Source organism: Bombus bifarius, unplaced genomic scaffold (assembly GCF_011952205.1).
Source record: "Bombus bifarius isolate JDL3187 unplaced genomic scaffold, Bbif_JDL3187 scf7180000008008, whole genome shotgun sequence".
NCBI classification, from domain to species: domain Eukaryota; kingdom Metazoa; phylum Arthropoda; class Insecta; order Hymenoptera; family Apidae; genus Bombus; species Bombus bifarius.
This window is the reverse complement of record NW_022884386.1, coordinates 5425274-5453241: the sequence shown is the minus strand read 5'-3', so window position 1 is coordinate 5453241 and position 27968 is coordinate 5425274. Positions and strand designations below refer to the sequence as shown.

General features: G+C 42.9%; 2 protein-coding genes across 5 annotated transcripts in view; both read right to left on the bottom strand.

Moving 5' to 3' along the window:
- The window catches only part of LOC117206557 (dipeptidase 1), a 76543-nt gene extending 73065 nt beyond the window's left edge, over positions 1 to 3478 (bottom strand). Inside the window, exons 1-2 of one of the 4 annotated variants that reach the window (XM_033446019.1) lie at positions 2968 to 3478; positions 6 to 2128 (exon numbers count right to left, since the gene is read on the bottom strand). In XM_033446019.1, the coding sequence (XP_033301910.1) occupies positions 6 to 130 (125 nt within the window). In that variant the 5' untranslated portion in view covers positions 131 to 2128; positions 2968 to 3478. The remainder of the gene's footprint in view (positions 1 to 5; positions 2129 to 2967) is intronic. The other 3 variants (XM_033446021.1, XM_033446020.1, XM_033446022.1) reach the window with 3 other exon arrangements.
- A 15060-nt stretch (positions 3479 to 18538) lies between these two features.
- On the bottom strand, positions 18539 to 22725 carry LOC117206591 (histidine-rich glycoprotein-like). The gene is made up of 2 exons (XM_033446069.1): positions 22714 to 22725; positions 18539 to 20398 (listed from the first exon to the last, which is right to left on the bottom strand). The coding sequence occupies exons 1-2, from the start codon at positions 22723 to 22725 to the stop codon at positions 18611 to 18613; spliced, it is 1800 nt and encodes a 599-aa protein (XP_033301960.1). The 3' UTR covers positions 18539 to 18610.
- Between the last annotated feature and the right edge of the window lie 5243 nt (positions 22726 to 27968).

The following is a 27968-nucleotide window of genomic DNA, read 5'->3' as shown; positions in this document are numbered from 1 at the left end:
CTCACCCGTCTATCAATGGCACGTCTCTGAGAATTCTGCGAGCTGCCGCGAGACGATCTCCTGCGTGGGCAGCGAGCAAAATCCTCGTCAGTAGCTGACCAAGGACCATCACGCCCACCACCATCCTCATCCTCCTCCTCGCTGGACCCGCAGCTCTTCCTTACTAATGTCCTCATGCCATCACCGTCGGCTGACCGGCTCACCCGCAGGATATCCCTCCTAACAACGATTCTACAATTTCCCGTTTGTCGTGTTCGGCCCCTTTTCACTCGGACGTTACCGTTTTCTCACCCTTCTTACTCGTCACGATTCATTCTCGCGGAACTCGTCGGCAGTAGAACGTAACTCTCAGCGAACACGAAATTTCCAATCGTCCAGTTACAGATCCGAGAACGTCGTCTGAATTCCGTTCTATTATCGTCGCACTAACCTTTTACTACAGCGTTCTTGACAGTTGCAGATCATAAGGTCTTTTTCTTCTTAAATTTCTGTTTGTCCTCTGGGCATTTGCGTTCGTACATCTTTGTAGATTCCTGTGGGTTATCGTTCGGTTAACAAACTTTCTTAGCGAGTCTTTTGTTGGTTCAACTACGCGGTCGTTGTTGATAAACTTTTTATGTCACCGTTATTTAACTTTGTTCTCGGTACTCGATACTTCAGTTAAAAAAGTTCCACGAATCGTTTATTCTGCTTCTTTCTCTGCTCGCATTTCTGGCGACGTTTTAGCATTGTCTTTTTTTTTTATACAACCACCAGCGTACTGTCCTCTTCTTATCTTTACGTCCGCTCGCCACAGGATGCGCGTCGACTGCTTTTAATTTCCCCGCAGTGGCGCGGCCCCGATAGGAATGCACTTTTTAACGAAAAGTTTCAACCCGTGGTTCAACGATGATGCGCGTTTATCGAATTTTTCTTACTTAACTGGCCACCTCGTTCCATCTCGAATCTTTATATAAAGATCTCGAAAATCGTAGCCAATTCCTTCCTTTCACAGACATTCAACCACCAATTTTCCTTCCTATAATCACCACACCGAATCACCTTTCGAAGCTCGTCCCCATCGATCGGCTCAGTTCTTCATGGTCCTCGAGAGGTTATAAAGAGCTTGATGGAATCAGGTAACCGCCCTTTCGGAGGCTACAATTTGCACAGTGCCTGCTTCGACGACCAGATCTCGGCTTTTGGTCAGAATCTCGGCCTAGGGCGAGAATGTTGCGAGGAAATTGAACTGTTCCCGCGGAAACACTTGGCGGCGACTGTTTGCTAATTACGTTGAAGCACGTTGGGGACTCGAGGGTCTTGACTCTGTCCAAATTATTTGGCCTCGCGAATTCACGATGAGTATCTCCAGCTCGTTACCACGAACCACGCGACTCGCGATGATCTTCGTGATTTTATTTTTTAAAACACTGCCAGTCATTGGCCGTTGTCGTCGAACACCGCGTGATTACCACGAGTGCGCTAAAGGATGAAAATTAATTAGCAGCGTGAAAAGATGGACAGGCAAGGCAGAGGCGAAACGTACAGCCGGCTGGTCGAACAGGTCGAGCGTGAAAAACTCGTTTTGCTCGATCGTCTTCTTTTTGGGAATTGGGTGGAACCGGTGTTCCCGGACGGTACGGTGATGTACGATCCGTGTCCCTTTAACGTTGTCGGATCGAACCACGCTCCCGTGCGGTCTTTTTCATTTGCGACCGCCGCGCGGTCATCTGCACGCACTGGTGATACTTCATGATCGTCGACGGTATCGCGGTCCACTGTCACAGACCTCGATCGTAAATCTGTCCCAATTAATTCGGTACTCGATTAAGTCTCGCGATTAATTACGCAATCTCCGAGTTAGGGGAGGATGGTTTCCTCCTGTTTGCGTGTTGCACTATCTCTCTCTCTCTCTCTCTTTCTCTCCCTCTCTCTCTGTCTCTCCTTCTCCCTCTATCTCGATCAGGCCGCCTATCTTTCTGGTTCAGCCAACACCAGTAGCGAATGATGGATCGTCCAATCCGACGCGGATACCTTTTTTCCAGTCTCTTTGATTGCGTCCGCGTGCACGATCTTCTCTCTCATGAGGTTTTCCACGCGACCGAACGAACGATCGTTCCGCAGAGGCTTCCAGTCGAACGATGCATTACTGCAATCCGAGGATGGAAAAAAAGAGTTGAGGGTCGAAACACGCGAGGATTTTATCGTTTGACGCTTTTGAAATTTTGTCACTCTCTCTCTCTTTCTCTCTCTCTCTCTCTCTCTCACCCTCTCTCTGTCGCTCGCTCTATTTCGATTCGTTGATTCTGAAGGAATCTAATCGCTCTCAAAGGCAATTACCGCGTAGCCGCGTTTTTTCGTACGGTATCACAGAGTATGAATCCGATTAACAATTGAACGGCTTAAAGGAACGCGATGGAAACAGGCGACGCCGTTTGCAACGAGGCCGTTAACGTCGACTGCGACTAATGAGTTAGCCTGTTCATAATTATCGGCATACATGGTCGTATAGTTTCGTAACCGGTTATCAGCGTGATACACGATATTTATCTGTATGACAGGTGATTAATTAGCGCTAACGGCGTTAACGATCACGCCCTTTGATCCTCCTTCACAAGGTGACCAATGATCTCGTGGCTCGTCTAGCTTCCCAACATTCATCCTTCGCCGTGAATTTTTAAATAATTTTTAAATAACGCGAGATCACTCTGCTTTACGATTTACAAACGACCGAAATCCAGCCGATGAAACTACGAAGCTTCCCCGATCACAATTTCAATTAACAATCGTTCTACTTCAATTGCTAATCGGAAGCATTTTCTCGTTAATTTCCGATTAGTTCTTCGTCGCGCGTGAACCACTTGCAATGGAGCATCAATTGGAGAACAAGCGTGGCTTGTAAAAAACAATGCTCGCTATTGCGTACCGTGTAAAATTACTAGTAGCAGAGAAAGAGAGAGAGAGAGAAAGAGAGATAAAGAGAAGTACAAAAATTCTGGTTGCGGCGAAAGCGCGTGTGAAAGTTCTGCGGAAAACTTGTTCGCGAAACTTTGGACCGCAATCGGGAACGGAAGTTTCGCCGCGTAAATCGTTGGGAAAACGGAAGCACGGACAGTACCGGTATAAGATCGAAACTTTCACTGGAGAACCTTTTGTTTCCGGTGCGCGTCGCGTCGTTGATCCTCTTGCAAGGGGTCTGTGAGAGGGTGTTAGCACGGCGTCCAAGTCACGCGGCCCCGATCACTGGTTGTTCGCGGTCCGGAGTTGAAGACCCGACTGATGGAAACGTACGCAGAAACTCGGTATAGCCGAGGGCGCAGGCGCTCCCGTACCTCTCTACGATCGTCCTCTCTTCCATTGAGATCCGCTCCCCTATCTCTCTGCCTTCTCTTCCGGAACCCGCTATCCCCTTCGACACTTCGTATTCCGATCCTACGTATTCCTCTGTTTGCCGGCCGTCTGCATATAGGCACATCGGTCGACGAACGCGCGATCTGCCAAGCTTTTTCGAATCGTTTCTAATCGGAGCATTCTTTTAAGTATACTCTCGTTCGTAAGTATTAAGACACCTGCCGATCTCGTACGAAACGCGACTGTTGCGTCGCGAATCCTCGCACGAGCAGCTCGTTATTCGCAGCTTTTGATATAGCAGAAAAGTAAGAGCGAACTGTACGATTGCTAAAGAACTTTGTTGTGTAATTATAACGCGCGATCTGGCATGCTTTTTTGAGTAGATTTCAGCCTTCGTTCGTCCTTTTCCGTACGCTTCCGCTTACGAGCGTTAGGACAGCTGCTGATTTCATACGGAACGCGACTTGTTGTATAAATCCTCGCACGAGCAGCTCGTTATTCGCAGCTTTTGATGTAGCAGAAAGGAAAGAGTGGACTGTGTGATTACTAAAGAAGTTTGTTTCGTGACGAAGCGAGTACAACACGAGATTATGCGAATTATGTATTCAAGTTTTCACAAGTGTCCTAATCCTAATACTGCAAATGCACGTGTGTGTATTTTGGCAACAAGAATTCGGGAGGAAAGCAGACGGCGTCACGGTTACGCCGATTTAGATATTCTTTGTGCGATCTCGCCACCAACCAACAGCCAGTCGCTGCTTTACAGCCCCGTAAAGAGGATCGTGTCGCCTTGATTCCTTTTTTACGGCTTAGCCCACGATATGCGACCGACTTTTCGACGAATTGTTTCACAGACGAAGGGTTTCGTGGTCGATCTTCTTCGCTGCTTTATTTTTGGTTTTATGGCAGGCTGATCCATGGAAGTTGATGCTTGTCGATGATTCTGTTGGAGAGAATATTCATTAATGCTAGACTTTCGTTGGTGTAATAAAAAACTTCATTTTTGTCACCCCCTTTTATCGATTGAACTTGAACACAGGATGCTTTATTAGTATTGTAGGTGGGTTATAATGACGTAGAATATATGTATATAGAACGAGACACGAAAGTATTTGATCACTTAACGTGGAAAACTTTTATGGATGGGTGCTACATAAAAGTTTGTGTAACTTCGTTAGCATTGTAACGCGACAGGACTGTTTCGGTTATCTTGGTATAGTTTGAAACAAACTGGCAAAGGTATAACGAACTACATAAGGGTTGCAGAATATTTACTGCAAAATATGCATTTTGTAAAAGTTACACAAGTATTTGACGCACTGCGAATATACTGAAATTATTTCTTATTTCTACACGATACAATTATTTATATTTGGAATAATGGGAAATAAATACCAGATATCAGATTTAAATTAACTGTGAAAAACCAAGTCAAGATTAGATGTTCAAGAATTAACCTTTGAAGCTAAGGGATAATCTCGCTTTCTGATTATTCTTGTCTCTCTTTTAATCTGAGATTAGAGACATTGTTGACATATAAGAAACCCTGAAAATCAATAGCCATGGTGGTTACACGGGATGAATCTAATTTCTTCAGAAGTGTACGGATCCACCTGGCGAATACACTTTTTCAGTCATCGCGTCGCTTCTATCAAGTTACTGCTTATTCCGTTAGCCTGGTTTAACCGTTCCCTGGTCTATTCCTCTCTGTTTCCTCCTCTCTGCTCCTTTCACACGCTGCCAGTCAGCAGGACGTTCATTCGTCTCACGGCCGGACCAATGCAAATTTTGAAAAGGTGTCGCGACCATAAATCAGTTTAACGTGTATGTATCCGCATTTGCCTGGCTGTGAAGGCTCGTGTATTCCGCGTTGTCGTCGTCTGCCTTCCGCTATTACACGACACTCAGGAAACTGGAAAACTCGATTGGCTTCACGATCACGACTTAATTAACAAAATTACGATGTTTCGGCTAAGAGCTTCGATTATCGCGTAACACGCGCAATAATACGCGTCGATCAATCACCCCTTGTACATGTTCGTTCCGGTTTCGTGGGTCAATTCCTCGCCGATCGGAAGCTCCTTTCGAAAATTCATAATTAATCCCATCAATGTCACAAGGTCGGTTCCACTAGCTGTGAAATACCATCGTCCCCGGGGAATATGAATTTCAAATGGGCTATAGAGGCCTGGTTACCGGGATTCGATCGTTATTTCGAAGCCGGCCCCACGAATTTATCGAAAATCATTAAAAAGCCGAAAGTAGAACGCCGTGTCGAGGGGCCGAACAGAAAAATTCACGCTGCAGATTTTCCCTTTTTTTCCCGTTGTCCGGCTATCTGGCTGCTTGGTCGCGATTCCGAGTGTAATTACCGGTACGACGTGGAATAATTATTATCGCGTGGTGTTAACGAGGAGAAACGGCGCTAGTCCGCGCGTGGAAAACGCTGGTCTAGTCGGAAATACTCGTCGTATAAATGCACGTGTAAAATCGCGTCCGCCGCGATGATCGTCTGTTTGTCCCAACGACGACGGTGACTCGATGATGAAACGAGGCTGCATACGAGATCACGCGCACCGGAAACGGCTGGTACTTTACGTTTCCCGAATCGCCGGTTTTTTCCTCGGCTCATGGTCAATTTGGCGTGCTCGAGCAGATGCAATTTGCGCAGCACAGTCTCGTCGAGACTGGCGATGATCCAACGAAACGACTCACCCTGACGCGACGACACTCGATTATCGCTGGACGTGGCGTGAGAAGTATAAATGGCGCGCGTCTGAATAGGAAACGCAACATTGTAACACGAATAGGTTAGCCTGATACAGGGTGTATCGTAATTTTCGATCCTGAGTTGGTAGCGTACAGTAGTTGGCGAAGGTATTTTAACGTTTCATCGTAGAAAATTTGTACTTTTATTATATATGATTGTAATAAAATTTTGTCGTTTAATTTTATTATATAAAATATCTCGAAATTCATTGATAATCTTGATAAATATCTTGAGATTGATGTAAAATATCTGGAAGGAAAGAAAGCGTCGACATAATAATAACTAGAGTGCAGGTTTTTGTGCATTTACAGGGAATTTGAAAGGGAATTGCACAAGATGCACACGATATACAAAAATAAGTATAGCGTTTTCTACAATACTTGGTAGGTAAAATTAATTTTCTACCGATGTTCCTACTTTCTCATTCATGTCCCCAAAAATACGAATTTTCATAAAATTTCACAGTCTAATCGTAAGAGTTCCGCCTTCTTACAGTACTGGTGTTTCAAAAAACTTCGTACAGCACGTAGAATATATTCGTAAGATTTCGTCTATTCGAAGGCACGTAAAATATATTGTTCGAATACTTTCATGAGATATCGTATGGAATAACCAGAATCCATCGAGTAAAAAAGGACGAACGATAGAATAATCGAGCAGCTGGTATCGTTCACGCAATTCCGATACGACCCGAATGGCGCGTATTTTCGTATCTTCGATTTTGACACAATGTTGCTGGCTAAATGATCGAAACGTAGTTACCGGATTCGTTGCAGGGAATTTCGGCATTTTTTTGGTGTGTGTGTTGGGAATGTTATCGTAGTATCGATTCGGACTTCGTTTCGCGCGACGGATCAGGGATGTAAAAACGATATAAAAAAAGTTCCATGCAAATACCGATCCTGTTCGACTGCACGTCCCGATCGTAGTTATATTCGCGTACAGCGAATTACAGGTCGTTCGAAGTAGAAACAGTTGCAAACTATGTGCGACTATGTACACGGTACTCTTCTAATAATAATTACATTAGCCTGGTGAGATCGTTCTGAGAACGTTTCTAGTCATCGGACCGCTGTTAGCCGAAAGTTGAAGCTAGTTATCCTGGTCAAGTTTGTAGGAAACATCAGCGAAACGTAAATGCTGAATTGATATTTTTCTACGCGAAACATTCGCCTGAACGGGAGATTGAAACATCTGCGCCAGCAAATTCGTCCTAAACGATATTGCATCGTGTTATATTAAACAACGTGCAGTTATCAAGAAGAAAAACGCTAGGAAGAGGAACAAAGCCCAGCATTCGCAAATCCATAGAACCATCTCATGACCGATTCTACTCGAGATAAATCTACTGTCACGTGTCAGAGCGTACGTGAGCGTAATTAGAATTTACGAAATCGGAGTAAGTCGCCGATGCGTATCTCTCACCAAACCGATTTTTCCCTAAAATGATCTGGCTCTAAATTTTCTCCGTTATATGTATACATATAGCGATCTCGTAAATTATTTTTGCTTTTAAACTTTTCTTCTGAAATTCACGTTTAAAAAGAGGCAAGAGATGTACGATTGACGTTCTCGATCGTGTTTATCGATTAACATAGCTGATTACGATATCCGCAAACGTCCGATAAAAATACGTACGACTTGGCAATAAAATTATAGGGTGCAGAGTGAAGTTAATTTATCCGGTGGTAACGATGATCGGTCGTCGCGTGACTGACACGCCCTTTGGTGTTGCAGAGCGTGGCGTCGCGACGAGATTTAGATGTTCCCAGAACGGACGTAACGGCGTTCCACCTTCAAGATTGCGTCCACGAGGGAGAATAGCGAGGGCAGCGTAATAACGACAACATCAGGCCACGTTAACGTGATAAAAAAACTCGCCGCGCCGGTGCGGATTGCTCGCTTTAGGCATGCAATTTTATCCGGCGGAAATTACCAGGTAGACGGTGGTTTACAGTTTTGAGGAAACGCTGGTTCGCGTGACGCTACTCTCTAATCTTCGCTGGATAAATTGAAATTCATATCCGCTGGTTTAAGCTTGGGTCTGCGTCTGGATTTGGGTTACGTTCGGTCGGATCAAATATTTCCGTCAGAAGAATCCACCGCTGTCGGAGCATTCTTATTTTTCGATCAATTTTTCGAGCACGTTTCGAAAAGTGTGACAACGTCGGGAGCAGCAGCACCGACGCCATTGTATCCGAAACAAAGTAGTGGCGCGAATATCCAGGTGGGAAACTGTTACCAGCATCGTGCTGCAGAGGTGTTCCGGGAGTTGGCGAATTCGGCGGGGGCGATTGAACGACGCGACGTATCGTTTAAACTGCGTCCACGCCCAAAGTGGCGATCTCAGCGTAATAACGATATCAGCGACGTTACGCGATACCAACCATTAGCTTCATCGATTCAATATCGATTTTATCGACCTATCCGTGGCAGTTAGAGAATATTTGGCGGATTCCCTTCGGGCGATGCTTCTGAACGGTAGCATGATCGTAATCGAAAATTCTTGGCTTGAACGATTTTTCAGCCTTCCGACGGCTCGTTCTCCGTGCCCTTTCTCTTTCGTTAAATTATTCGTCCGCTTCTGGCGAACGCCGTACGCTCGTGCAATAATTATTCTTTCGTTAGCCAGTAGCTTGCTGTTGTCGCTGAATTTTCTTCTTACCAACAATGCGTGATATCGAAACGGCTCACCGATAACATTGTGTATGTTTTTCTTGACACGCGAACCTTTAACAGGCAAGTGAACGAGCCGTTGACTGACGTTATTCGAATCTCTAGAGGCAAATCCGCTGGATGGAAAATCGAACGCAGATCTCTCTTTCTCTTTCTCTCTCTCTCTCTCTCTCTACGTTCGTCTGTATCTTTGACTCTATCTTACGTTCTCTGTAGGCTGGCCGGGATATGAAGGGAGATCGTAGGGCAGGACGCGTGGTGATACGATTATTTATCCGGTCTCGGATCGCGAAACGAGAAGACAGGAGGCGTGGCGCGTCTACAAACACGCGACTGTACAATGCACACGCGTGTGTGTCGTTGCAGGTGCCAGATTGCGTCTGTGGCAGGGTCGACGCGCCGCACCTGTGAGAAATTACCCCAAAGCACGCAGCCTGTTCCTCAAGTACCTGTCTAAGCTCCTATACACGTAACCTTGTGTACAAGACGTGGAATAGCTGCGCTACGAGCCTCGTGCAAGCTATGCAAACCTTGAAACAGGATCCTTGGTATTTTCCTTGAAGTGGTTGGCTACGCTTGCAAGTGGACCTTTAGCCTTCAAAAGGGGAGCCAGACTGGCCGAGCGACCTGGCGACATCGACAAAGACGGAGAATTGGCGTAGAAAGCGTAAGAAAGAGAAAGTAGACATATATATCACGAGCGAGACGAGCCGGAAGAGAATGAAACTACCGGCGATCGATTATCGATAAATACTTGCTGGATTCCTGCCGATGGTCCGTTGTTACAAGCGTAAAAAAGCCAGGGGAAGATTTTCAGGGTCGGCTCGTGCACGCGTGCGTCAGTCGAACGCGCGTGCTGAACGCGCCTATTGGCCGAATTTCTTGGCACGGGATTAACGTGCTTAGAAAGGAAGCGTGATTTATCGAAAAGAAAGAGGAGGCACAGACGCGCACGAACAAAACGCATACAAGGAAGCACGAGTACCAAGGGACTCGTAGTTACCATCGAGTTATATTTCTGCCCCTTCGTAACGCCTAAAGAATCCGCTAGATACCGAGAGTAATTTGTTTACGATTGCACCAAGAGGGTAATTTTCCTTTTGCCGGAACTGCATTCCCCGAAAGAACGATGGAAAAAAGATTTGTGTAACCGGTAGAGATCGTTTGCCGGCGAGGTATTTATCAAACTGCGATCCAAAAGAAAGTAACCTTTCTCCTCGCCTAGGTCTTTCTTTCTATCAACGCTTTTGCCTTTCTCGCGGCGACGTTTCTTTTTGTTCGTCCGCTCTAGCGACCGCTCGACGACTGAATAACAGTCCCTCAGGCACGATAAAAGGGTTCTTAATTGTTAGATATTATGGCCGCATTTCGGTTTTTGTTTCTCATTCATCGAGGAGTACAGCTTTAGCTTGGCCTGTTTTTTCTGGTTCGTGCCGGCACGGCGCACAGGACCCGGCGGGAAGTTTTTAAGCTTGGAATTTAAAACACACGGAATATATTAAATCGTACGGCTATTAAAAGTGCCCGAGTGCTTCTCGTTCTGTGGTTTTTTCATGAACATCATTATTATAAGTGGCTCGCTGCTGGCTAGGTCAACGACAGGCTCAAATGGCGTCTTGGTGGCTCTCCTCTCCTTTAATGGTTGCGCCGGTCGTTAGTTCAATAATGTCGACGATAAAAAAGAGCCTTGCTCACGGTATTTGCAAATGCATGCAGATTGACGTGATTTATCGAGTACCGTATCGTATCAAGAATAAGCCGAGCCACCGTAGATATGATCGCGAGAAGCGAGCGGGGAGGGGGGGGGGGGGTTTGGGACAGAGGCTGAGAATCCGGCTTAGACGTTAGTAACAAAGCTGTTTTTTCCCCGTGTCGTGGAAAAACGCGCAGTGAAATTCGTCGTGAGCAAAGTACGGGAGAAAGTCCCGTTAGACACGGCTATAATCCGCCGAAAAACTTGTGTAATTCCGCTACGAGCGAATGACCGCCGCTGGCACTGCATCTCTCTAATTTCCAGTTTTTCTCTGAAAAGCCACCCTTGACATCGGGTTCAAGTTGGAAACTGGCTGTCTGTCGTTCGTTCAAGGACGCTCTGTTGTAGAAAAAGTTGGGTAAAGGGAGAGAAAAGAGAATAATAAAACGGCGTGGCGGGTGGGAAATTGCAAATATATGCGCGCCGCGAAGAGCACCGGAAGAAGACCGACGACTTAAGCGTGCCATAGTTTGCCATTACCTGGCGAGATCGTTTCACCGTGGTTTATGCAATTAAAGTATTTGCCGACTGAATCGCTTGTCAACTCGCCAAGATGAGAAAAAAGCGAGCGGGAGTGCTTGAAACTTGACCATCACCGCTGGTTTGCACTCTCCTTATGCAACTATAGGAACCAAGCGCGCCTTCTTCAGCGGTCTCATCCCTTCGGTTCAACTTTCTTCCGGCTTTCCTTCACTTTCTAGCAAACTTCGCCTCAAATTAATTTTGCAACTCTAACTTCTGCCGACTCTCGGATAGTACGCGCTCTCTCGACTCGATCGGCGTCATCCATCGACCATTTCCGTCGAGTGCTCCAGCTATCGCACGGCCTGTGTCGTGTAACAAGAAGCCCTTTCGTATTCGCTAAAGTATCATCAGAAACTGTAATAGAATAGCGAGAAGCGAACACGAGATACACCTTGTTCATTCCGTGTCGTTTGAAATTTTAATTCTAATAGATTAGATTGCGATGCAATAAGGGAAATTTCATTAATTTATGTCCGTCTCGTTGCGATACTACGAGTCTCGACAGCTTTAAAGCGCATGTGAAGTATTTATCTTTTTTCACTTTCATCTCGTATCAATTATCAATAACGCAATTAAACCATTGTATAACTATATATATATTCTTTTCCATCACCGATGAGTTTTATATATTCGTACGATATTGCTACATTTTCCATTGTATTTGTCGTTCTTTGGTCTTACACAACTCATAAATGAATCCATAACGAGGTTTTGATGAAACAAAGGATCGTGTATTATACATATTGACGAACATATAATACTCTCCGTAATTTTTGTCGCGTATCCCAGATTCTCATTTCGTTCATATTCTACATTGTTCTAGTCGATTAATCACTTCCGTAATAATTTCAGACACGTATCGTGTTTTGGATGTGACCAGTAATACTCGTAAATGGTAGTGCACTTTATCACGCGAGCTCTTGTGGCAAGCGTCGTTTCTTTTCATTTCCGATTCTCTTGCCGGCTAGAGCCTATCTCGCTTCTTTCACCGATCCCCTTTATCTCTCTTTCTTACAGAGAAATGTGCACCGGCGTTTATTTCCGATTTCCTCGAGTGGCCAGCGCCGCGATGCCACGACGTAATACGATTTCACGAGCGAACTCTTAAATTCAAATCACCTCGCGACAGATTTTTTCAAACCGGGCCGCTTCGTGCCTGAAAATGAATTTACTCTCGCGGAAACACTGCTCGTAGAAAGATAGCGGCGGCCGGCGGAGAAGGGATAAAAGGGAACAGAGAGAAGACAGCGCGAGAGGAACTTCCGGTAAGTTCCTTTTCGTGGCACAGATCCGATTTCCTGACTGCACTTTTTCCACATCCCTTTCCTTTTCTTTTTTCTTTCTTCCTCGTCTCCGTTGGTCGCGGGTAAAAATTCTACAGCGGAGCAGGCTGCCACGTCGAACGTAACCCTTTGGAATTAGATCGGATGGTATCACCAGTCACCCCTATCTTCCACCCTTCCTTTCGCCACTTTTTTTTTCCTCTTTTCTCCTCTTTCTTCAATTTCACGCGTCTTCGCTCGCTTCCACATTTTCTCTTGTGATTTCATCAGACGTGCGGTTAGCAGGAACGCTAGCAGTGACGTCTCAAAAAAATGAAGAAGCACGTGTTTGGTTCCGATATCGAATAAAAGACGGATTTTGATAACGCAAGATCAACCGACAATGTATTGAAGCTGAAAAGTGAAAGATCTGACCTATCGTATACTTCTCCTATAATCTCTGTACGTCGAAGAAGAATCAGTGATATATTGGGTTGGCAACTAAGTGATTGTGGATTTTGTCAATACCACCTAATGACTAATGACCACCTTAGTTGCCAACCTGATAGAAACAACTAACGTGAACTAACTTTCTACTAAGCATATGACTGTAATCAAATATCTTGTAGTTTCAATGAGGACCATAGAACGTTTCTATGATAAGTCGAAATACATTCGTGAGGCAGTGTACTAGCATGGAATGGACTACAAGATACTCGGTAAGCTTTGAAGCTATACACGTATATGTATATGTATTTCGCAAAGGACCAAGACTCATAGTGTATTCCAGGGTGATTAACAGGGTTCCTCGCGATTAACAGTTGTCGAACATTTGCATGGAACGGTACTTGCAGACGTTCGTTAGTTTCGTGCCTTCATTTCTCTTCGTTGCCGCCCCATGTCCTGTTTTCTTTTTCACCTCCGTCTTGTCTCTTTGTTAACCATCCTAAAACATGGGCCCTATGGGAAGAAGAATGCTCCTTTCAGGTAGAAGCTCTTAAACCGTTGATAGCTTGTTGAATTATAGATGTAATGTATTTTCGTGAACGACCGTTTGTACGATATCTTGGCTGACTTACAGAAAACTCGTAACAACGATTCAGATTAATTCGTTCTGTAAATCTTTCTCGTGTCCAAAGTGTCCAATATTTCTATTCGTAGGGTAAACAATTTTTGTAGAGAATCGGATCGATATAAACTAAAATGGATTCGCGTCTTGTCGCTTGTTTCGCAACGATCGTTGGAGCGTGCTAGCGATTCCTGGATAAAGGCGTGTGTATCCGGCGCACGCACAGCGACGCATTTTTCATCGTTTTACGACGACACGGGTTGTTAAATGTTTCGGTTATGCGGCTGCAGGCGCAACGGGGATCGCATCGCGTGCAAATCGTCCATCAGATTTTAACGAGGCGCCCTGCGGGAACAGAAATTGCGACGGTGATGAGCAAATACTCGATAAACATTCGACCAAAAGTAATCGAGGTATCGTCAGGTAAGAGTCGTTTCGAACGAAGATTCGTATAGAAAGGGACGGTATAATCTGCGACTAACGGTGAGAAGAGAAGAAGAAAGGATAAAAATTCAGGAAAGGGATTCGACTTGGTAAATTGGTCGAACATAACGCGACACTCGAACGATTCTCGAGTCTTCATTCGAGCCACGATTTACTCAACTCTCTCTCGGTGCCACAAAATCGGACGGATCCGGCTTATCTTCCGTGTTTCTATACTGTAAGGAAGCTCAAACCAGAGAAGGAACGTTGCTTGCTAGAATGCTTTTCTAGCGCCGGCCAATGCATGCTGATAAACCTGCCGGACCAATTTAAATCCCAAGATGGCGTCTGCGGCCATCAGCCTTTTTCTTTTCTTTCTATTCTTCCTTTTTGTTAACCTCCTCTCTTTTCCTCGTTTCTTTCCGCCTGGTTCCCAGGGATCTATCGCGACGAACGATTTATTAACCCATTTCGCCGGCAGACATCTCTAGTTTTGCGAATTTCCTTGGAAAATCGATGCCCTCCTCTGCTTCGCTTCGATCCTCTACATAGCTTCCTCCGCCCCCCCCTCCCCCTCGCTTGCTCTCTTGGATGCCGAAAGGAACGTTCTTATAATTTTCTCAAAGATCGAGCAGGCACGAATTCGTACGTGTTCGTTGAATTTCTCTTCGCCGCTCGTGCAAATAAGTGCGAAATGTCAGATATTTGAATTTCTAATTTCAAAAGAGTGCTTCTCTCTCTTCGCGAATTTCATAGTTTGCCGACGGATCGTTAGGTGTTCTTTAGGGCGATAGATTAACTCTATCTATGCTGCGCATTTATTTCCAGCAATAATATTATTGAAAATGGTTCTTTGAGATTAATAATAGTTATATAAGAATATTTCCGAATTTACTACAGAGGCTTTGCTTGTTTTTCTACACTATTTGTTTAACGTTATTCAAATTACACACGTAGTTCCGAATCTGAATTCCACTTCTGACATCAACGTGGCGAATTTGACGTTCATTTTTCCTCATGGTCTTTTATTCACAATTCCGATGTATAATTAACTATTAGACTGCAAATATTTGTACTTTTTACCCGATATTTCTATCATTCGCGTGGGAAATTTAAAAACAAAGAAATGCGCATGATACGCGAAAATATATCATGTTATATATATCGTAATATATAGTGCACGAAATTCCATTTCTTTAATTATGCTTGTAAAGTATTTCTGCATAAATACATCGCCACGATTATTATTCTTTCATAAATTCACTCTTACGAAATTACGTTGTATTAGGTTGTCCGAAAAGTGTCTTTCTTTTACAGACACGTCTTTTACAACAACGCATCTTTAGACAAACATGAAACCTAATCTGCCGTATTTTGTGATCTTTATTTTGATGAAACAAAATGGATCATACGTAATTCGATAAAATAATATAAAATTGAAAATATTGTGCATCCATTGTTTTCTTATAAAACGAAAGAAACTTTTTGGTCGACGTAATATCAAATAAGGTACACAGTAGCGATGCCAAGAGAAACGAACACGCACTGCGACAAAACGCATTGAAATTTTCCCAATGAAAATGGACGGTTCGATGGTAGAAATTGATTCGTGAAGGATATCGAATGTTGGCTGGAAAATTACGCGGTGTCGCAATGAGACGACGTGACGGGGCGCCGTGCGATCGCGGAAAGAAAGAGCATGGATATGGAAAATAATCTACGCGTCGAAATTACTTGGAGCCAGGCTTTTTGATTCTATACGGAAAGTTCCCTTTTGTCTCGATGGAGGTCGCGAAACAAGATCAAACTCGGCCTCGAAATATTAGCGTTTTGCGCGGCGAACTCGTTCCCGATACCGCCACTAGTTCCGTGGAAAAGTTTTCCGCGTTTCCAACTGGCGTGTTTGCGTTTATCGTGCCCTTTGCCTACATCAACCATTTAGTTGAAATAATAATACGGTCTACAACAAAGTTGTGGAATTATTTAACCGGCGGAAGATAAAACAAGAACCGAGAGGGACGACCAATCGCCGAATTACTTTTTGTTATTATTTGAACGAAACTTTAGAGCCTCGTTAGCGAATAGTTGATCAAGATCTAATATACTCGGAACATGGTAGAACTTCAATTAACTGGTTCGTAACAATAGTTACTCTTGTCAAATATTTCAGTCTTTTTATGTAATGTAAATAGTATTCACACAACAAGAGTCATCTTTGTTATTCTGTAGCTCTTGAATTATCAGAATCTCGAGTACGAGAACGATCGATTATCATCGAAACGTGGTTCGTAAGAAAGTTTGGGAAATAGGAATAAAAAGTTGAAAGAAAAATATTCGCATATTTATTTGAAAATTTTCTACTTCCAACTGATATTGATATTTATAAAATAGATCAGGATAAATGATCTTTCACATGAAAGCAAATGTCGAGAAATGCCGTTGGTCGAACAATATGTGTGATAGTAATTAATGTTCTATTATAGCGTGAGAATTTTTGTATTCTTTTAGTAACTTGCAGATAGTGTTAAAGTTATATAATCTATTTTAAATTTAAATAGTTTTCTTCTCCACTGACCCGTAATATTTTGCTTTAATCAATGGAAATTAATTGATAATATTATGCTTGAAAGAATTACTATGATAATCAACCGAGTACGACTTTCTCCTGTCATCTTATGTGTGTTTAACGGATCTGAAAGTTTAACGGAGCATAATATTACTTGTTATCCCCGCAGATTAATCATGTCGTCACAAAGTAGAGGTTTGCGAATGAAAGTCGAGTGAAGCATGGCAAGGTTTTCTTAGGAAACGATCTCGACGTCTTCGTTCTTATCGTCTCGTTAGCAAATCCTTACGTTTCATTTATCCCTTTTTTATATAACTTCAGTTGGATAATTTGTCGGAGATTGCTTCCAATGATCTCCTCTGTATTTTTCTTCGCTTCTCGAAGTTATTTGTGTTCCAGACTGCCATTCATTCTATAACGACGAACTATATGAAACGTGCGAGAGAAAAGCTTGCAAGTACGCCAGAATAAATCAGATATGATGCTTCAGAATCATCGCGGAACGCGAGAATGAATGAAAATCCATAAGTAGAATTATCACAAGTATGTAGAAATGCGTAATCGTAAAAGTTTTCGTACACTTGTAAAAGATTTATTTTTATTCTTCGATTGGATATATATTTAATACGCGATGGATTAAACGATAATAGCTGTTTTGTAGTAAAACACATGATCCTACAAAAATACGCGAACAGATAAGAGAAAGAAAAATTGGTTTGTATCAACTGTGTTAATATTTTCTAAGAACTTTAGTTTACGTTTAATTTGGCTCTTAATTAGATTTTCTTCTCAAAGAAGACGCTAGCTTTACGATGAAGTTTTCCGAAGTTTTATTTTAATAAAAATAGTTTTGTTATAAGATGCACGAGGGACTTTCGTGACTGACGATATGAGTATGTGACATGTGTTCGAGAGTGAGGGTTTCAGAAAACTCACAAAGGAATAGTTTCTATATTCTACATATAGGAAGATTCTCCCGATCGTCTGAAGGGACCCCACCGGTGTTCGTGGAATATCAGTTCATTATTTCAGGATCGAGAATTCCTTGGACGATAGAAAATAATTTTCTTTTCTTCAAGAATTGATTATAGATTTCATCTGGTAATTTTAAAAATATAAAAATTCATCCGAGTTACGTACAGATCTCGAAAGTAACTTATCGATTATAAAGCAGTCCGGATGAAGCCTCATAGAAAGTTTGTAAAAGTAAAATAAAAATAAAATCTACGTTGTCTAATAATTTAAGTTCATCTTCATCAAAATCCTGTTTCTATTCTTGACGGTCTTCTATCTGTTTTCGCTCGCCAGCGAAGAGAGTTTTATCGATGTTCCAAACTTAGGTGTCGGGATTATACTGGCTGCGTAAGTTGTTTAAATCGGTGAATCATTGAAAAGACGACGGCGGATTGTTTCAGCGTATTACATCGGATTACGAATTTGTTTCGAACTCGTTGAAAAGCGTTCGTTGTTCCCATAGCCAAGTTCCTTGGGCGATATCTCGTTTTTGTAATTATTTATTCTATAGTAGGAAGTTAACTGCGCTCTAGTCGGTCGCTAGAATTTCGGACATTTCATTAAGTCGAAGCTTCTACGTCGATTTCTCGCTTTATTTCCCCCGTGATTTCTCGGCGAAAGGACGGCAAAGATATCTGCTTGTAGGCGAACGTTCGAGCATCTTGAGACCGAAGTTTAAACGTTATTGCAGTTCGAGAACGAGAAACGGACTGTTGTTCCTATCGAACTTTCGCCTTTAAACCGGAAAAGAGCTTAATAAAAGGGACAAGGCAATCGTAAACTCGTGGAAACTTTGTATTTCAAAGGTGTCAACAAAGATATAACTGAGGCTAACAAGAAACATAGCGAACGTAGCAAAGTCGCTTTTAACGCTCAAACACAGAAGAAGAAAAAGTATCTATGAAAGATTCTTAACTAACGATATCGTGGACGAATCATGCGTAATCTTTCGGGAATACTATTTAAATATCGAGTACAGTAGAACTTCGATTACGTTTGAACCCATTAGGAGAGAAACTGTTCATAAATAGAAACGACGCATAAGAGCGGCAATGCGGATTAATGTTAACAAATGTTTATCGAAGTTGTTCTCTCTCGATTTAACACGTGTGATTTAAAAAAAATCACACACACACACACATAAATCATTAATTTAAAGGCTGATCAATCACTAGCAAAAATTTCATTCGAACAAACGAAGTTCCACTGTACCGCCATTCTTTTATGTTTGATCCTCGGTTGTCGTTTGCTCGGTAGTTTTCTCTATTTCCGCTTCCTTTTTAATCTTCAGAATATCCTCCACTTGCGGTGTTACTACGACCGTCTCACTCTCTTCCGGAAATACATATTCTTCGTGATTCTGAGAAGCATCAAAAGCGTAATGTCCCAATCCTTTGTAGTGTCCATGTTGCTCGAAAGCAGAGTGATGATGGCCTTCGTGATGTTTGTGATGGCTATCGTGAAGATGTTTATGATGATGATCGTCGAAATGCTTGTGATGTTCCTCGTGTGAATGTCCATGTTTGTGTTCATGGGATGCATGGTGTTTGTGATGTTCGTGATGGTGATGTCCTTCGTGATGATCATGGTGATGCTTATGCTCGTGTCCATGTTTATGTTCTTCTTTGTGTTCGTGACCGTGTTTGTGTTCTTCGTGATGATTATGCTTGTGGTCCTGATGGTGGGAATGATGATGATCTTCGTGATGTCCATGGTGATGTTCTTCCTTGTGACCATGTTTATGCTCATGGCCGTGTTTATGGTGATGGTCCTCATGATGACTATGCTTGTGATCCTCGTGATGCCCATGATGATGTTCCTCGTGATGGCTCTGCTTGTGTTCGTGTCCGTGTTTGTGATGATGGTCCGAATGATGACCATGTTTATGTTCGTGTCCGTGTTTATGATGATGATCCTCATGGTGGCCATGATGATGATCTTCGTGATGTCCATGTTTATGCTCGTGTCCATGATGATGCTTGTGTTCCTCCTTGTGGCCGTGTTTATGGTGTTCGTGATGATCGTGCCCATGGTGATGATGATGGTTCTCGGTCTCCTTGTGAGTATGATGATGGTGATGCTCATTAACGTGATGATGATCGTGGTGGTGATGATGTTCGTTATGATGATGATGCTTATGATGATGGTGGTGCTCGGCATGATGTTTGTGTTCCTCGTGATGTTCATGTTTCGAATGATGTTGGTGCCCATGGTGATGATGGTGTTCTCCATGATGTTTATGATCGTGACCATGCTTGTGTTCATGCTTATGACCATGTTCGTGTTTATGTTCGTGTCCATGATGATGTTTATGATCAGAATGATGCTTGTGACCATGATGGTGATCGTGTCCATGATGATGATGGTGACCATGGTGATGTTTGTGGTCTTCCTGATGTTTATGCTCAACGTGATGTTCATGTCCGTGTTTGTGTTCGTGTTCACTATGATGCTTGTGACCATGTTCGTGCTTATGTTTGGCATGATGATCGTGATGTGCGTGGTGTCCATGATGATGAGAATGATGATGTCCACCGTGATGGTTGTGACTATGGTAAAAAGAATGACCATCGAATCCGTGAGCTCGACGCGTAGAAACGACCTGTGGCGTCAGAAAAGTGATATGCGACGCTTCAGCCGAAATTCGTGGTTCGATCACATGTTTTGCTGGTTCGTTGATCCGGGAAACGATGCTGGTCTTGGTGTTGGGGTCGAAAGTGGCTCGATGTAGCGGCGAATGAGGCTGGCCGCTTAGGGGCAACGTTAGCGGTTGGAAATTGGCTCCCAGATCGCCTAATTGCCGTTTTCGTGGATGTCTCTCAACGGCAGGTGACTGTGGGATTGTTAGAGCGTTGTACAGCAGTAACGGTCGAGATGGCTGTACTTGCCGCGGGAGCCTGACAGAATTGGGCAATTCTGCTCTGACTGTTGATAGTTGATCTCTTTGCGATGCTTTCAAATTTTGGCCAGTCGCCGCTGTCAGTGACAGAGCGATGGCTAGAAGCCACGCCTAAGGATAGAATACAAATTGAGAAAGAAAACCATTAGAGAGCTTGGTTTAAATGACAATTATAGAAAAATTGTAGCGAGATCGAAGTCAAATATGCGACCTGACTTTTGGTCTGTAGTTATGAAAGTAGAATCACACGCGGAAATTTCATTTCTCTAAGTAGAGTGTGTCGTATATACGTATGCACGTATTGTATTGTGGTATCGTGGACGAAAGGTCTAAGAGATATCGGGTGGACCATAAACAATGTCGTGAGAAAGCCTAAGTGCCGACAGGCCCATCAATGTATCGTCGGTCCTTCAATCGAATAGTTCCGGGGGAAAAAGGCCTACGTGGCCTTGAACGATTGCAGTACACGTGCGTGGTGGGACCACGAGAAAAGACAAAGGGATGCTAAGGGAGAGAGGCGAATTAACAGTCAGTGTGAATTGAGAGTGCGAATTGCGTTGTCGACAGAGTGTTGCTAGCATTGTCGAGAGAGTGTGGACCACGTGAGAGAGTGGTGACGAGAGTTGCAAATTAAATATTTAGTTGTCTTAATTATAGTACGTTATTGTATTTAGTTCACGTTAAATAACCATCGTTTTCTGTTTAACCAATACCTGTCTAATCCATTTTAAATGGATACTAATAAATAAAGATCCTACAGTATTATATTATAACCAACAAACTTTATAAATTGTCCTCGGATGTCCAAATTATTATTAAATACTGATATGGATAATGATGACGAATGGGTTGATTGCTAATTTTTCGAAAATCGTCTAGCCACAAGCGAGTTCATTATGATGCGCAGGCTACGATATTTTCGCGCAGCTGACATTACCCTGGCTAACCGAAACAATAAAACATCGTCGGGTCTGGCGCGGGCCATTTTGGTCTGCTACATGCTGGCTCGCCGCGCACATGCGAAACGGACACGTCCGAGTGGAAAAACCGGAGATAATATCCAGTAAATCGTCGCTGGCTCGTTTTATCGCGCTTTGCTATTTCTTGTCGTGTAAATTTCTTCCTTTCGCACGGTCCGAAAGGTAGCAGAGGAGCTAAACGGTGAAGATAGAGACGGGTAAACGCCGAAGAAAGCACGGTTGAACTCGGTGACCAAGATGGTACACGGGCAGGAAATCGAATCTCGGTTTTGCGCCACCGAATTAGCGAGGTCAGCTATCTTCGAACGATCAGGAAATGGTAGGTTTTTAGCGCGAAACGAATGGATCTTCAGCGTCGCTCATTCTGTCTGTCTCCCTGTTTCTCTCTCGCTCTCTCTTTAGCGATGATTTATGCGATCCGTGGTACGTCCGCGAAAAAATTGAAGCCACCTCACGTTACGCGGACAGGAATTTTAAATTAGCGTTCCGTCCTACGTTCAGCTTTATTTCGCGATGCGTGACCTGGACGCGATGAGAATGAATACAGCGAAACGACGCGAGTACAATCAGGAATTTTATTTCCGGCCTGCCAACGAATTCCAAACACGAACGATACATTCGTTAAAAGATTCATCTATATATGTTCTGGCGCGATTTGAAAACTAGTCGCTGCTCCAAGTCAACCTACAGAGTTAGTGTTTCAAAAAGATACGATATTTTTAAAGTACGCGTGAACGATGACTAAAGTTTTGAACATCTCGTTGAGAGTCGGCTTATAAGCGACAGCAATAAGTCTTATTCAGAGATGCTGCCGTCGTTGCAGCGACGCGACTTAGGTATCAGCGTGTTCCGTCTGTTTTAATCTCTCGTTATGCTCGCAGACACGGAGCAGTGTAACACGATGTTCGCGACATCTTGGTATATTCTTCTTGAAATGCAAACGCCTGCTTGCTGATTAACTCGGAATTTAATCAGCGACAACAGCATATAAACGATAGGATTAGTGGATCTCCTCGTAGGGAATGAATAAGAAATGGCGCATCCTTAGCTTGAATAGCTAATGTTGTATGTCATGTTGATTTTAGTGTTGGCAACTTGCTTTAATAATGTCAATGTTAATATACATGAAATGTTAAAGAATTCAGATATTTCGATATGCTTTGGACATTTTTAAATTCATTTGGATTTCAAAAGTGAAATTGCGCGGTTATTACTGTAAAAGCGTATCTAAAGTAATATTTGACGAGTTCTAAATATGTAAAACTCGGAATTTCAAGAATTATCCGAATGAAATGACCGCTGTATGAAATCTACGAAGATATTTAAGGTACCTCGATAGCGCAGTTAATAAACAAAGTTTCTGGCATAGGAGCTAATAAATCACGGAAAATACTTATGTTAAGTCTAGTAAGAGATTAACATGATAATGATAAGGGATGAACTTACCAACGTTGCCATGTCTCCGTTATTTTGGCTGTACAGCCAGAGAACAACTGGATACCGAAGTTCTGTGACGCTGTACTTTTATACAGAGCAATTGGCAATCGATACTTTCTTCCGTGCTAAGCACCAGTGTCGTTTACGACGGAATCTAATATTTTAATTGTCGTCATAATACGCGCCGAACCGCGACCGGGTCCGATCACTCGCGGCGGACTATTGGCAATCATCGAATTTCATTCATAACCGTTCGACGTTCCTTATAGACGCCGTTTCCGGTACAGTAAAAATCGAGGAAGCGGCGATGCCGGCCGTCCCGATGAATCAAAATTGATGGATAGAAATATCGATCGATATTCCGCGCCGCTGTATAATCGTCGACCATTTTACGAGCAATCGAAATTGCGTAGGGAACTCGATCGTAACGCTGCTATGCGTATCATCGTAATTTCCTCTTTTAAATTCAGATTTATCGGTTTTCAAATAATCGCGCGATGGGAGTTACGATTCGTTCGATTGATTTCTTTTCATGCTCGGTTTAATCGAGCATCGTTTTACGCGTTTATGCCAATACGCGTAAAAAAATCGTGGTTTCAAAAGTAAAAGCTCAACGCGTGCTTAAAAAAAAAAAACGATCGAGAGAGAGAGAGAGAGAGAGAGAGAGAGAGAGAGAGAAAGAGCCGAATTTTCGCTTTCACACCTATTTTCCTGTCCGCCATCGCTGCTACCTCGTAAACACAGGCGTTCACCAGCGTTTAATGCGTGGCCGTGCATTCGACCAGAAACGAAGCAAACGACGCGTGTACCGAATTTAATTTATATATCTCATTATTTAATAGGATAAATGGGCTGATTTCTCTTCCTTGTTGCTTCCCCCGTTCCATGAATATTTAACGGGCCGTTTCGCTTGCTCAATTCCTTTTCGTTCGTCGGCCTGTCGATCGAACCGTTGCTTGTTCGTAGATAGACGAAATTACGCGATTAATTTCCGTGTGCCTTTGCAAATATTTGTAGATCCGTGTAAAAGATACGGCTCGTGAGCCAAGTTATGGACTAATTAAACGTTGTAAACTTTAATATCGTATTTAATATTATCGCGGTGCTCTGCCGAAATTTGTGCTTTCTACGTTGCTACGATTGCGGAACATGGTTAGTAAGTCGTATTGATGAAACGCGGCTAAAGATAAACGGCGTCGATGTCGCCGCTTTTAGTGGCTCGTTGCGATACTACGCTCGCTAGTAAAATACTTATCCCAATCGCCGTAACAACGTCTTACGTGTTCGTGCTTTTCTGTCCTTGCTGTAATTTCGTCACTCAATTGCCTGAAATCTAGTTATCTCGAGGCCATTACCCCAGGTTACCTCTCGTTTCGCTGGGACCCTTATTTCTTGGTTGTTGCGCGACATTTTCTCGGGAAATCCCTGAAATCGCCTGTTAGTTGCGAAAAAAAAAAACCCTCGGGAACATGACGAAAGACGAGCTGAAAAGATAATCGACGAATTGTCGAGAATCGCATCCAAGATGCGAAAGAGAGTAAACTCATCGATATTCGAACGTGGAAATCTTTCCGTTTAGGGTAATTCGATTTCATAAAAGGTCTCTGTGCGAAGAGTAACGTGTCGAGTATATGGAAGAAAAATCTGCAGTTCGTTTCAAAGGTGACGTTGTTGAAGCGAATCGTAAATGTCGTTGTTGGCAAGAGAATTTTTGCTAACTACGTAGAATAGGGTACATCTCACTGACTTCAATAAGCTCGAATTTCCGAGTAATTTTATCGATATATTATTCTGCCTTTGTTTCAAGCTTCGGATCGAAGATTTCCTTTTTGATAAGTAAATGATCTTTAGTTAGTTAGAAGCTGAATGTATCTTAGATTCCAATTATTCGAACAATGTATTTCGTATATCGACGTTATTCCAACAAATACGAGTGGTAGCTTATACAGCAAATCTTAAAGTTACAATTCTAAAAGCGTGACACTGAGAATACTTTTACGCGTATCTCTAAAACGAAGCTCGAGTGGCGATTATTTTGATAATTTTTTCATTTTCGCTGATAACGTGAAACGTAGGGAAGTCAGTCGATTTCGTTATCTTCCCTCAATTTATCCGCGAATCACGATGTTCCTCGATTCTCCTGCGATTAAAGGCGACACTCCAGCCGTTCGAACTTCGCCCTTTATCGTACGTTTACGCGATTTCTCAACGAATTTATGTTCCCACGTATCTTGGTTAATAGGTATATATATGTATATATTTCTGGCTGGGACATTACGCGGTTACGAGACCACGTGGTGCGAACGAGTTTGCGAAAATGTCAAGGCAAAGTCCTCTCTCGGATATTCCAAGCGTGTTAGTTGAGAACAGTTCATCCGGATTAAGGGTGGATGTTTATGAATCGCAACAGAATTTCGTTCCTCCTATGTGTACGCGCGCGTGAATAACGAACGACGATCGTCATTATTTTAAATCGCGTGTTACCCACGTGCAGATTTTCCGATCGTTTTTTATTCGAAAAAATTGCCGGCCGAAGGTGAAATAATGAAAAGAGATGGAAAGAATTTAGTCAAACTGGGAAAGTTTAGCGCGGAAAACATCGACTCGTGATAGAGGAGAAAAATGAACGATGATTTATGAAATCGCCGGCCGAGGATGAAATAGCCTTTCCATCTCTACGTCATGTCCGATAAAGCACGCTCAATGAAGTGACAGAATAATCGTATTGTGTACGTACACGCGGCGACGATAAAATCCTGCTGTCGCTAACGCGCGCGCGACACGTGCCGTTTCACTATTGCCGACATCCAGAGGACGGTCCCTGGTATCGCTCTATGGCTTAATGAATATTTGAATCAATCATCGATCGCTATATTTGTCCGTATTGAACGTTCAAAGGAAAAGATCGAATTTGCTCATCTCTAAAACCAGCTTCGTTGTGTATCGATTGCGTGAAATGAAAATTCGCGAAATTGAATTCCATGCAGTTGCAGAATTAAATACGCTGGATGCATTAACTAAAATTTCAGTCGACGTATTAACGAGTAATACCGCAACGTATGCTCTTTGCGTAACATTTGGATTTCGTAAAGAGATCAGGCGAATCTACTTATCTTTAAAATAAACTTGCGAACACGGCATAGTAATTTGTAAAACTGAATTTCACGTACATAATTTAAATCAACGCATCAGTGCGTTAACGAAGTTCTCCATATGACGCGAGTCCTTCGTGTATCGGTTGATTTTTTAAAAACACACAGCGAACCTACTTATTTGTGAAAACAAATTTTATCGTATACCTGTCGATTATTCGGAATGGAAATTTCCGCAAGTTAATCCCACGCGATTCGAAATAACGCGTCATCGAGTTAACGAAGTTTTCGATGTTATTGTACCGTGTACATCACAACGTACATATATCACTTGCATATTGTTTAACTTCCCACTTCTAATTTCTATGGTTCAATTCAATCCCCAAAACTAACTTCCACACGATCCGAATTAACGCATCGCATGTAACGCATTAACGCACTAACTAAATTTTCAATATCGTTATGTTCGTTAATGCTTGAATTGCGTCGCGTGTCCTTCGCGTACACGTATCTCCAACCACTTACCCGCTGCAAGTTACGAGAAACTTAGCGGAACTTTTAGTAGCGAAGCCTCGCGATTAGTGGTCGTAATATTTGTTCAATGTGTAGCCAGATAGCGGGTTCGATGCGGAGGGGGATGAGACGAACATAGACAACGGGGGTTGGGATAACAGGGGTGTGAGCGAAGGGAAGAAGCAGGATGGTACAGGCGAGGAGAGAAAGCCCACACTGTTTTCCTGCTTTCTCTCGGCTGGCACTCTCGACTGCTCGTTCCGCCTTCCAGGCTTTCGCATTAATGGCGGTCGGAGTCGGTAATTATTTCCGCGCGATTTTCTTCGTGTAATTCCGCGTGGACAATAAGAAAGCCCGAATCGATCGAGGCGAAGTTAAACAAACCACGGAAGATATTACGTAACCTTGTTTCCGCCTTCCTCTTCGTTCCTGTTACTCCGCGGGGTGAATTTAAGCCGCAAATATATTGCGGTTAAATTAATTTTCTGGGAATTGTTCTTTACGGAGAATGGTAATTTATGTTCACCTTAAGGGCTTCGGCTCTTCGCAGCGAACGACGCTTGCTTTTATTTGAACGCGCCTCGCGGACGTAATTAGAAATAATAAAGGGGCAGGAGATGATAAAGAAGCGCTCACTATCAAGCAGTAGCTTACGAAGGATGACAGATTCTTACATAGATATCCAGTAAAATAAATTTTATTGACGAATCATTTATAGGGATCTTTATCGGCCATCTGCCCGAAGAGAAATGGTAACGAGGGGATGTTGGCGCGGGTTTTATAGCCTTCGATCTCCAGGCCTTCGATCAAATGCAAGTCGACAAATTTCATTCGTATATTTTATCATGGGCTTCCTTGCGCCATAATTTATTAACTTATTAACTTTGTAGCATAACAAAGCACCGAAAAGCGACAGTTTACAGATTACAAACTCCTGTAAAAGCAGCCTTTAGAATTTTGCAATTTATATTACATCGAATATAACAGCCGAACGATGAGTAATATGTAAATGATTCGAGTAAGCTATGCGGAGATATTGTCTAGTAAAAGATGAATTTCTGTACATAGGAAATAAATCTACGTATTTAAAATTTACTTGGTAAAAAGAATCTGTCAGTTATGATAGATATGGCGTAAGAGATAAAAGAATGAAATCTGCGCGTATGATCCTAATTCAATGAACAGACCGTGTATCATAAATTACCATAGATATCATTCCTTTTCCAAAGTAAATATTTATCCACGTTCACATCTCTATAAAATTATCCGAAGAAAAGATAAATAGCGCGCTATTTTTCTTTCCAGCTGGGAATTCTTTTTCGGCCCCTATGAATTACCATTTTTTCATTGCGACCGTTTATGTGTACACGAGTTATCTAGATCATGGCTGTGGTACGCGAACCATTAAACCGGCTTTCGCCATATTTTTCCTCTCTCGATGTCCGAACCTGTGTCGAGTTCGGTTAAAGCGCTCGCGCGCGCGCGCGCGTTCCAGCCTCGTGACGCATCACTGACCCCAGTGAATTAATTCCCTATAATTCGTCATCCCTTTCGCCGACGATTTATCCGAACCGGAGTTAGATGGGGTTCCTTCGACGATCACGGTAGGGAAAAAAGAGGTCATTAGTCAGCCAGATCCGGATAATAAAAGCAAATGCA